Raw genomic sequence first — 13,020 nt, 5'->3', positions numbered from 1 at the left:
CATCACCTTCTCATGCACTCTTACATTTGCTGATCAGCATGAAAACACTTCTTCTCTCTTCCCCACCTCTCCTCATCCCCCACTCCTCCCTCTTCATCTCCTCCTTCCTTTTGCTGATGAGCATATGAACACATCTTTCTTCTCCTCTGCCGGCTGCTGCCTCCCTCTGTCCCTGCTGCTTCAGCTCAGCCCACAGGCAATTTTCACACAAGGCTGATTGAATTCATTCACTCCCCTCTTCTCTCCCTCCACTGTTCTCTGTTCTCTGTTCTTGCTAAAGGAAAGGTAAAAAAACAACACGGTCTTCACACCACACACGTTTATGTGCATATAAATGAAGCCTGACAAATGAAACACACACACACACACACAGACAGGGGGCAGTACGTAGTCCTGCAGTGTACATACAGGCGATGGAGTTAATATACAACACCTATGGACTTACAGTATATCAAGGTGTGGAGGCATACAGAATATGCACAAGCACCTGAGCAGACACAAGTTAATGCATATGCATGGGCTGCGGCTGACACTGATCCAAGTTACTCCCATGATAAATACCTCAAGGGCCTATAAGAAGATGAGTACCTGTTCTTAAGTGTTTGAGGAAAGTTGTTTATATCAGCCAAGACGTTTCGTGATCTCAACTTTGGTTTGTGGGAAATGTCTGTGTATGTGTTTGGGACAAATAAATGTATCTTAATGTATCTTAAAATGGAGGAAGATGATTAGCTCGGTGGCATCAAACTTTTTATAGTATCTGCTCTGATAGATAAACTGCAGCTCAAAATCTTTTGAATTAACTGTTAACTTATCGTCCAGATAGTGGCTGAGCAAACTGTCTAACTATACGTTTGATAGCTTCAAAGTTTAACTACATGATGAACGATGCCAAGAAGGTTCCAATCCCAGTCGGGCCGAGACTGTGGAGTTTACATGTTCTCCGGCTTCTTCCAAAGCGGGAGGGCCGTGAGCTTACCCATTTCTAGTTGAACCTTGGGACCACCACCATAAAGACTAGCCATTATCCTTCTGGGCCCAAATAGAAGCGCCCAGTTAAAAAGCACACAAACACATTCAAAACAACGGGTTATTAATGGTCAGGTGTTGCAGCCTCTGCTCCGAGCGTTTCTCCTGAAAACCGCATCCCGCAAGGATCCATAATCATTACCCGCTCCCCAGCCATCATTTACAACAGCACCAGCTGCCCAGTGTCCTCTGGTCAAACTGGATCCGCAATCTCGTAACAGTCATTGTATCTCAGGTGATTTAAGCCTCTGCAGCAGCAGTTCACCGCCAGACTGTCGGTTTTATCATTCGGATAGAACAGCAAACTTCAAAGCAACAGACCCTAATGGGAGAGAGGGAGGGGGGAGGGGGGTCGAGGGGAGGGGGATCGGGTAGCTATAAATCTCACTCTTATGCACCCTTCACTGAAAACACAGGAGTGAGCCATGTGATGGATAACTGTGCCAGTGTGCGGCGTCTTGAAACGTCTGTCAGGAAACTGAGGTGGCGTGCTCAATCTCGGGAGAATGATGTGTACTGTAAATGGTAATAAAGTCCAAACACAAAGGGAGAGAGGGAGAGAGGGAGAGGAGCGGAGCTGCAGTGGACACTAACCACACAGACTGAGGACAAGAAGAGAAACATTAAAACGTATATATAACATGGCAGTGTGGTGGTGCCTCTTTTTACAGATCTAATTAGTGTCCTTATGTGACCTGGCAAGAAGAGATAACTATTAAGATAATGCACTATTCTTTCTTTGCACGCTCGCATCACCACACTCACATTAGATAATGTCATTATCGATGCCGTGTATAGACATTTTCGTGCACCAGTGAATAAAATAGAAGAGGAACATTTGCATGCAAGACATTAATAGCAAGCAAATGTGGTGTAATGGATTCAGCTCTGCATTGTGCTCCAGCAACGTATTCATATTTCACTCATCCAGCGGTGGTGGATGGATTTTGATGCTGCTCTTCCCTCAACTCGCTCGGCCTGCAAATCAATGTCCATTAAACCGACTTGAGTGTTCATATGTCACTGGATCTCCTCTCCATCAATTCTGCTTCTGCACAGACTTCCGCCTCCTCTACTGAGTGGCTTTCAAAACAGGACAACCTCCGAGTTTGTTGTGTGTCTGCTCCGGGAGGCTGCTATAGGCAGACGCTCATTATGGGGACACGTGAAACTCCACTGACTTCACAATGCACTGATAATGAACTGAGCTATTTGTTGCTGTGCGGTTGTCACAGGCATTTTTCAAACCTTTGCTTATAAAAGCCAAGGTTTACAGAGCCTTCATACTTCTGGCGCTTCACACCTGGATGCTGTCCATTGGAACCACAGGCTGTTTACACCTGGAGTGAGTGTTGCCTCTTCAAGGACACGACTGTGGTGGTTTTTCAAGCACAGCAAAATAAAACTCATCCACTTTCAGATTTAACCACAAGCAAAGGAATACAGCGGTTTTAAGTGTTAACAGATTTCAGTTTTAAGAAATAGCAAATGCATGAAGACTCAAATAACCACATTTATTGAGAGGTCCTGTAATGGCACGGCTGTGTTGGTCAATCCATTCTTCACCATCTTATTATTGACATGTTTTAGGTCAGTTACATGAAACAAAGCCACTGATTCTTCGATACACAATGAAAATATCATGGCTCTTAACAAATTAGTGAGAAAAAAGGAATTCATTGCCTCCATTCCTCAGCACAGCTCCAAGAAAACAGCCTTTAAATAACTTCAAAGTCTCCACGACCACACTTCAAATCCTCCGTATTTAACACATGTATGAATAATAAATGAGACATTATGATTTAATAAGCAGCAGAGGCACATCCAGGAAGTATTTAGTGACCCTCAACAGCCAGTTTAACTTTAACCCCAGTGACTGCACAGGGAACTAAAAAGGGTCCCATCACAAAGTGAAGATGACGAGTTGCACGCACACGACTCTGAACTCAACCAGGGTCGTTTCCGAATATAGACCTGACGGAGACTAACACACACAGCATGTAACACACAGCATGTAATTAAGTTCATGTCCTTACAAGGAGGTGGATTTTTCCCTTTTGTAGTAACAAGCTGCCTCCACAACCACCAGGGACCAGTTAGTCAACACAAAGAGACCAAGCAGGTTCTGAACCAGCACCTAACCGATCACTGATGATATGTAGTAAAATGATTTGTGTTTCCTTGTATTTATGGGATGTACTTGTCACAACTGGGGCCTCATTTACTATTATTTCCAGAGAAAAGAATGGATGTACGCCGACAAAACGCTTTAAATTTCAAACAACAATAAAAAATGAGGGACCAAGCAACAGTTCATTTCTTTGGTAATAGATAAATAAATCGGAAAATGCTGAAGTGGATTATTTTACCTGGGCCTGGTGGTCACAACACACACACACACACACACACACACGGACACACACACACAGGTAGCCTCTTCATCACTCAAACTGTTAGTGCTGGTTGGGGATGAAGGAAGCAGCACATCTCAAAAGAGAAGCGGGATAACAGGGTTCTATTAATCTTACCTCCTCTCCTGTCAGGTAGTACGCCGACAGCAGCCCACCGACGTAACGGATGTTCACCTCGAAGAGTGATGCCTCGCCGTTCTGTTGAACCAAGAGAGAGGAGAGAGAGATCGAAGTGTTAAATGTCATATTGCAACTAAGGTCTCAGGTCAGAGCTGTGTGACGTTTATGGACACAAATAATCCTGTGTAGTCGTCACAACTTGTTAACTTGTTTTTCTTCCTCTGCCCATGTTGTTTTTATGAGTGGAAATGACCTAACAGCTGGCAGAGCCCGGAAGAGCAATTGTCTCCTGAAACCTCTCGGATGCACTGCAGCCCAGATGTGTGGATAAATATTTCACGTCCAGCTGTGAGATGTCAGAGAAAGACGAGCATGTGAACAAAATTGATCGCGGCCTATTTGCAGCGCATGTTTGTTTTATAAGGTTTTATAGATGCTGAAAACAACCAGACGATGAAGGTCAAAGTCAATTATATAACAGCCCAGTCCTCAGAACATCTTCCTATTATATATTATCAAGGTATCAGTACTGGTAATGTCATTTTCAGTCAACATAGAAGTTGTGGTTTGGCAAAATATGTATGAAGTAAATAATATAAACTTAAGTTGATCTTTAAATGTAAAAGAGGAAAAGATTGCAGATAAAATCTTTACAGACACACCAATTGATTGATATATTTATAGGTCAAACATTTGATTACACCTGTTGATAGAAGAGACAAACAGTGTTCTTATCAAAATAGAAAAGATGTAGATTTATACAGAATTGAACATACATGTCCCTGACCTTAGTTCCACCACCACAGGTGCAGAAACAGCCACAAAAGGATCAACACCAGATATTTTTGTATCTTTTGACAAAACTTAGGATGTGTGTAGTGACTCATAGTAACCAGGCCTTGGGCGATAGCAGTTGTAAACAGGTGGTAGCATTCTAAGGCATATGGCCGTCCTCCATGGTTCTGATCTACTGGTAGTTAGTCCGGTCATATATCTGATGGTTTTTAATCTTCGCACAACGACAGATTTGTACGAGTGTCTCCCGGCTGTAAAAAATGTAAGTTAGCTCCGGGAAGTCGTGCCACACGACACCAAACACATGATGTATAATGTAATAACTGATCGGACTCCTCCTGTCGTTGATTCTGACTATTTCCATTCTTTATTCTCATAAGAAGCAATTTCCAGCACATAACTCAGAATGTTTCCTTTTCTTAATCTGCAAAGATTGACAGTAAATGCAATCTTTATAAAATGCGTCGCCAGTGAATAGTTTTATCGATTAAAAATATATGTGAGGAACTCAGTTTCAGCCCTTTTACATTAATTTAAACACATGTGTCAAATCACAATAATTACAACCTCCTCCTGGCATCTCATATTCTACAGTCTGTGTTTTCTGTTACTGACTGAGGCAGATTCCTGTTAACTCCCACACCAGCAGCACATGTGGTTGCTAGGAGACGTTGTGACAGATGTACAAACCCTCTCCTGATTGACAGACTAAATATATTGTCACTCGTTAGTAAATTGTGGTGTATGTGTAAATCTGACAGTATAACACAAGGATGATAAGAAGTCGATAGAGTGAAAGATCAGTCAACGTTAATTACCAACGTCAAAGCGTCAAGTAAATTGGCGTTATCATCACTGGCAGATCACTAACCCAAGTCCTCAATCATAACTTCTATCTTCTTACACTTGGTTGTGTTTGACATCAGCTGACTCTCAGACCGGAGGACTTCAGTATCTGTCTCTCCGCAGGAAGCAACGACCCGGAGCCAGGCCGGCCTCAAAATCTCCGGAAAAAAAGCAAAGCCATGTAATCGTGTTCCCCCAGTGTTTTTGTTTTCCTCTCGTCTGACAGAATCTAACAACTGCAAAAACAATATTGATTAATGGAAAGTAAGTTCACTGGCTCAAGTTGATTTTTATTTCAAACCGTTTTGCTGGACGGTTTTGAAATGTCATGCGCTGCTCCGTTGCTCCTTTTTCTCTTTCTTGCCATTTACAGTTGGTTTAGTTTGGAGACTGTTTCTGCTCTTAAGAACAACTGACATCACAAGTGAGTAACAACTGAGGATGGAAACAAGAAGTAATTCACAAATGGCTTTGCAGATTTTGTGAAAATTTAGTCACAATTTACTCTAGAATTTGATTAAATCTTGACCTGCAACTTACAATTGAATTAGTGAAGTGAATATTTATATTTTGTGAAAGCAATTCCAATCACACTGTGGCCTTTACCCAGTCTTTATTAGTCACCTGAAATTATCCTCTTTGGTAAAACAGTATTTACTTTTACCTTTCTGTTTTTTAAATATTTTCAGAGCAGCCTTATTCAAAATAATTGGTGTCAGCTCTTAGCCACAGGTTCAGAAACAAATTAATATCAAGTTTTATGGCGAAAAACAAGCAGAAAACTGAAACTCTGAAAACTTTGAAGTACATATTCTGTTGCTGTAAGTTTAAAACCATAGTAGTGGAGTAACTGTGCCAAGGCGCTGTTTCTGTTTGCCAACATTACATAAACTTGGTCTCCTTCTATTTCTAAATGAAATATGAAATGAGAGGTAACACTGCATGTGTCTCAATATGTCACCATAATTACTGCCTCTTACGCTGAAGGTTGCAGCAGACTGCTACTCATTGACTTGGAGACCCATTGAGAGGGAAATTGCTATCTCGAGTGTGGATGCTAAGGAAACTATAATTGGGTGCTGGAGAGAGCAATTAGCTCCAGTCTGAGGAGCAGCATCGAGGAGAAGTCACTGGCATCTGTTCACTGGTATCACTCATCTCCACGTATATCGTTGCTCCTAAATATTCATATACATAATCCCATTTTGTTTTATTAGACTTACTGTTGATTAGCAGGCATCAACATGTGTTTATCTCTTAATCTACATCTTAGATGTGCAAGTAAAATACCACTTTTAGAAAATCTTCACATTTCAGCAGGTTGGTAACAAGAACTGATGAATTGTGTCCTTTAAAGGAATAGTTTTACATTTGGGGAAATATACACTTTCCTCTATTTGCAAAGATACTGATAAGAAGATCGATAACACTGACTCCCATTTTTAGTAAATAAGATTTAGCCTGAAGCTGCTCAACTTAGCTTAACATAAAAACAGTTGTCATTACAAACCACTTGACTTAAACACAAGACAAAATGTTGTCCCCTTACAGCAGGAAAGTTCTGGGTTCAAACCTGACGATCGACCAGGGCCTTTCTTTGTGGGGTTATTAATTGGAGACTCTAACTTGCCTGTAGGTGTGAATGTGAGCATGAATGATTGTCTGTCTTAAGGTGTCAGAGCTGCCATATGCTACAGACCTGTATGTGACGTACACTGCCTCTCGCCCAATGCCAGCTGAAGGTTAAGTGGTATAGATAGATAAATAGATAGATAGATAGATGTACTTTATTGATCCCAAGTCTTGGAAATTATTGTGTTACAGCAGCATTCCAAGGGCAATGCACATGGAGAGAAGAACATGAGACGACAAAATAAGTGACAAGCCTGAAAAAGCATTGGCAGAAACTTTAGGTCTCGTGGTTTTGAGAGGAACCAAAGCTGCACTGCTGGCTTTTACTCCACATATCACAGGCATGAGTGAGTTAACAATGTTCTCATGTCACTCTTGGCAACATTTCAAACTATCCCGTTAACACATTGTCCCTGTCATGTGTTATGTAACTCAGGTGTATGTGAATCAGGTGTTAAGAGCAGCGAGCGTTATAACAAAAAGGTGCTGGCTCCATTCCTGAAGTCAGCACACGGGTGACATTTCATGAGACAAAGCACCAGCGCCTCTGGCAGGGCGGCCGAGCCGAGCTGTCTTGCCAACCCTGAAACGAGAGGCCCATTCAGTAATGGTGCTGCGATGGAAGTGATTAGGAGCCGAGTGTCTATTTATCACCGGTGATCGTGGCACTCAGCGAGACAGGCAGAAGGTACAGTGAGGGAGGACAAGTATTGCTGACACAGCTTTTGCAAATTAGACTTTTACCTCCCAACACAGGCTGAATAAATCACTCACCAGGCTTTGTATAAAACTTCTATGCGTGCGGTTTTGTAGATCCAACGAGCTGCCTTTACACATGAAGCAACCCCCCCGGCACCAATTCAAAGAAAAGCGTTTTTGTAGATTTTTTTGTTGTTGTATTTAAATCTGATGCATTTCTCAGCAACAACCAACAAATAGTTTCATTGCAAATGGGGCAACGCCTCAGATTTACATCCCTATTAAATCCACAGAAGAAAGTCAAACCCTGAGGCAATGAACACTCACATTAAACAATAACACTCCCACTGACATAAACCTGTTAAATCATTGGAAACAAGATATCAAGGAAGATTAGAAACCATGTCAGAGTTCTCCGAGGGCCTGTTCTTACAAAATTCTGTATTTATTTAAACTACACAGGAGGTGAGGATGAAAAACAACGGTGCAGATTGGATTTGACTCTGAATCTGACTGCAGAGCAGGTGAGATCCAAGGGGGTTTCTTTCAGCTAAACATATTTAATTTGTCCAAATCAACACTAAATGGCTGTGTTTTATATTTTTTTATATTCTGATTAATCACAAGATAATAACAGTGCAGTTATCAGGGCTCTGCACTAGGGCCATTCATTTTAGAATCACACTGTACCTGTCTGACGAGGATAAATGGAATATAATAACAGGCCCCTTTTCTCTCCATCATTCTAATTAAGGTACGACGAAAAGAGACGCAATTAATTATTGCATCTCAGTTTGAGAAATTACGTTGATTAAGATCTATCATGAAACCAATACTTTCATCTGACTGAAAGCACAAAGGGATATTCATGATGGGGGGAAGAATCAATATCGAGGGGATAACCCTAACCCTAACCCTAACCCAAAGATAATTATGGGAAATGTCAACGTAAATTATTCCTTTTATTAAAAGGTTGAACCTTTAGGATATTTCACAGTGTGGGATATGAGTGTGACCGGTGGTCTTACCTCAGTTAAACACAATTTTAGGTGTTTTCTATAATGTTACACTCTGCTGCATGATTACCAACCAACACATATGCATTGCAGTGTTTACGCTTTATGGATAAAATAACCTCTTAAATGCACCAACATGTTAAACATTGAGCTTTTTCAATGATCAGGAAAAACAAGTTTAGATCTACAGTAAACACTCAAGGGATTTAGGTTAATTAAAGCCTTGTGAGTTCATTGGGAAAGATGAAATGGTGTGAAAGTGGTCCTTCAAACCCTGATGTGGTCTGAACCACAAGTGAATCTATAAACGTTTTAACACCTAAGTCTGGACCAAGGTTCATGTCTCTGTCACATTGATTACATTTGATCTGGTGAGTGTGGTTTCACACTGTAGTTTAAGGAGTGCACTAAAGACATCACCTACCCGGGCTGTGTCAACCTATACTTCTACCTACCTATTCTACCCTTTAATGAACCAGTTCAAGTCTTTTATTGTTTTATTTTACCCATCGGTCAGAACTACCCAAATTTTTTTTAGCACTACAAAAGAACCAAACCCCGAGACCACCTTTTTTGGTTGCACTAAATGTTTGACCACTGGTCCAGCTCGTGGGCTGAGGCTCCTTTCACACCTCATATTTCGGTTTGAACTAAACTGTAAAGTATGAAGGTCCGATCCCGACAAGGCCGGGGTTAAAGCACCTTAAGTCTGCTTCCATACTTTTATCAACTTAATTTTTGACGCAAACCCAGAATTCTATGCGTGATTCAAAAAACCTGTGCTACTAATAAATCCATCAGCTGTTGATGGGGTGTTCAGGGAGTGATATTCAACCATTAAGCATTGTATTCATTTATGTAAATCATTTGGCAGCCTTGGTTACAACAATGATACTCGAAGAATAATTTGCATTTTAATTGTTCTCCATAATGTATTACTGTATTATAAATGATTGTTGTGCAGGAGGAAGCGGTGGCAGAGAAGAAATATTAATTAATGAGTGTAATGACTCGCTCTGCACATTGCTGCCACACCGTGTAGCTGCTCCGCTTCAGCAGCACCATGCAACGCTGCTGACAGGGTTGGAAGCTGGTTTCTCTGTTAATGAGTATTCAGCGGTCATGGCGAAGATGCCGTCGGACGCGGCTCAGACTCGCCCGGGACCTGAGCCGGATTGGCCCGGCTGCTGTGCCGTGCTGTGCCAGCGAGCTGACGAGTCCGTTGGCCAGCGGTGTGTTCTGCTCAGATGCTAATGTAACGATTCACTGCTAAAAAAAAAAAACGAGGCGTCATTGTGCGGACGACTCGGAGCGTCGCTGCGATCCAGGTTTTCCGACGAGCTTCCACGTTTCAAAAGGCCGGGTGAGACTGATGTGGCCCATTGAGCCAAGGGTACAAATTAAGCAGATGATTGCTTCTCCGACCAGAGCTGGTGAGTCACACTTAACTGGCCGTGATTCAACTTCGCATTGTTAATTAACATGGAGAAAAATCACCAGGGACCAATTAAATCCAACATTTCTAATCTCTGTCAGTCCGACATGATGCACTTTCAAAGCTGCCGCTGTTTACAGGAGATTCTCACGGCTGCTCGTCCCCAACCTGCTACTTCCACTCTTACAGGCTTTTCTCCTATTTTGTACTTTATGCTCTTGATCTTCATCCAAGCTATGATTAATGACCACTAAACCTCTGGAGCCTGCAGCCATTTCTTTTAGAGAGGAAGCTCTTAATTTCAGGCCAATACCAGAGCCCCATCAATATGGATTTTTAAACTGCCGATGGAAACATTGTCAGACACGCATTTATCGACCAATACATTTAAAATGCATATTTTTATATAAATAGTAATGATTCCCAAGTTATTAAACACTCGTGACAAAGAAATGCAATTGAGGTTTAATATGTACAGTTATTTTACAACCATAAACTTTAGGATATAAAGAATTTAAATAAATATAAGCATAAATGCACATCTTTTCTGCATTGTTTATTTTGTATAGTTTTCATACTGGCACAGATCTAGGTTTGTGACATAACTCAACAGTAAAGAATGAGTAATAAGAATGTCTTTGTTTTTATTCATCCGATCAAAGAATAAATATAGTGTGGTGTCACCTCAGACATCTTTATTTATGAATATATATTTGCATTGCTTTAAAAGCTCATGTTAAAAGAGCCGTGCCTAATCAAGTTAATGAAGGCTTTTTCTCTAAAAGAAATCTATCATTACAGTTTACTGGCGTGTTCCGCAAGACTGGCGTTCACATCTCATGATATTCCTCAGAGCAGCGTTATTTTTTTTAACCCAGACAACTGACAACTAATATAAAAACTAATTAAGAAGAGCTTATGTTGGCTTGAGTGAGAAGCCTCTTATAATTTGTCAGCAACAACGAGAACATCACGGAGGCACGTCTTTCTGAAACCGTTAATCATGATCAATTCAAACTTAGAGACAGATTGGGATTTTTCAAGTAGCATTTAAACAGACAGAGAGTAGACAGAAATGTTATCAGTCACAACAGATTAAGCTTAACCCGTTACATTTCCATTATGCATTTCTTCAAGTTAAGGGTAGATTTGTCCCAGTAGAGCTGCATTCACATAAACTACTGGCTAATGGTTCGAATCCCTTCAGGTTAATTCATTTTATTCATCTGCTGACGCTTAACTAGCAAAATATGGTAATGAATCAGCAGCTAACATCATCAAATACACAAAAGAGGGAACCCACGTCATAAACATCTTCGCTAAATCCATTAAATCTTATTTTAACAACCTGGTGAATTATTATTGATCAAATATTGCCTGAGAGATGAATTAAAGCCGAGTTACAACCCTACTCATCATCCCTCCATCGTTTTCACTCGCATCCTGGTAATCAATCCAGGAAGTCAACCTGCATCAGTCTACTTTCAGAGCTCATGTCTCACACACACACACACACACACACATTCACACACACACACACACACACACACAAACACACACACGCACACACACACACACACACACAGCTCTCTGCTCTCTCCTATAGGTAAAGCAGCAGCAGCTCCCAAGCCGGTCCTCTATGATGATGCTCCGGTCTCAAAGGACCTTGCTACACTTTCACTCTTCAGTTATTCTTCGCCCCCCCGCTGCCGTCCCTCTTCCCTCTCTCTCGCTCTGTGTGTCAGCGTCTGCCTCTGTGCCTCATCACACACCTCCCACTGTATTTGGCCTTCCTGACTGAGCCGCATCCTTCACTGGAGTCTCGCCTGCTTCCAAAATGCCAACAAGAATAAAAGAAATAAGAAGGCACTTCAGCTGTTGAATGCTCGGCTACATTCACGATGATATATTGGACAGCCGCTTATTTAGATGAGGTCATTAACTGAGCTAAATAATGCATCAATTATGAACAGTTCTGTTTCGATATACTTGGCTTCACATGACTTTATGAGAATGAATGTAAATGACTCACAGTTGCTACGAGTTTTTCCCAGTAAATTTGCAGCTTTACACAAGTGCCCCGGAATCTATTCAGATCACTTTCTTAATGAGGGTACTGTGATGAAACTGTGGAGTCCTGTGTTTTAAATTACTGTAGAACAATGGAGGCTTATACAGCACAAAACGTAGTAATATTACCTTTACAACGATATAAAAAACAAGCAGTCGAAAGACCTTTGCACACTTGTTGTTTTGTCATGCAGTTCATTTACACATACTTTTCTCAAAACCATAACCAATCGATGCAAGCTTTCATGTCAGCAGTGGAGTTTCTATTTTTTCGGACTAAGGTCGTCAGATGACCTATACTGGCTTGTCTTTGTAAATGGTATTTCTTTTTTATTTTTATTATTAAGGAAAAGGTTCAACCAGATGGTCGTTGATTGATGTTGATTTCATATTTATTTTTCCAAACAACAATTACTTTTTAAAAATCTATTCTCTAAATTGTGTTGTGTTTAATGAGAATACTCAGGCGCGTTATAATTTGCTTCAGAATAATTCGCTTTCGGGCCGCTGCTGATTTACAAACGCCATAAATCTTCCAGTGTGAGAAGCGGGAACCTACGTTCGCTCTTTTTGCTGCCAAGTGACATAAGAATGATCATATATCAAAAATCTGGCAACTTAGTTTTCTGTAAAAAGATCAATCATTTCAAGCATTTATAAACAGAATGTCCACACACTCACAAAAACATATTAACATGAGGCACACACATTGTTTTGTTATTTTTATGAAGGAGTTTTTTATAAGGGAAGCGATATTCGTTATCTGAAAGCTGTGGAACCTGCATCAATTGATTAATGGTCAGTAGGATTCAGGGCAACAAGCAGGAAACACAACCCCGTGACATCACCTGAGGTTCTTCATTGATATTTTTCAAAGACTACATGAATAATAGAGCCTGTGAATCCGAGACAGATCCCGAGTCAGCATCTAGTTCTGCCAAATGAGCCCGCAGGGACAAACAGCATG

At 41.0% G+C, this 13,020-nt stretch overlaps 1 protein-coding gene across 2 annotated transcripts in view; it reads right to left on the bottom strand.

The window, feature by feature from the left end:
* Positions 1–13,020, bottom strand: part of LOC133014793 (mannosyl-oligosaccharide 1,2-alpha-mannosidase IA) — a 167,872-nt gene that overhangs the window by 46,395 nt on the left and 108,457 nt on the right. For both annotated transcript variants that reach the window (XM_061082057.1, XM_061082058.1), the window contains exon 4: positions 3,558–3,638. In XM_061082057.1, coding sequence (XP_060938040.1) covers positions 3,558–3,638 — 81 coding nt within the window. The remainder of the gene's footprint in view (positions 1–3,557; positions 3,639–13,020) is intronic.

The sequence above is a fragment of the Limanda limanda genome, chromosome 11 (genome assembly GCF_963576545.1).
Source record: "Limanda limanda chromosome 11, fLimLim1.1, whole genome shotgun sequence".
Taxonomy (NCBI): Eukaryota; Metazoa; Chordata; class Actinopteri; order Pleuronectiformes; family Pleuronectidae; genus Limanda; species Limanda limanda.
Note: the sequence above shows the minus strand (reverse complement) of the source record. Positions and strands in the feature narration are given on the sequence as shown.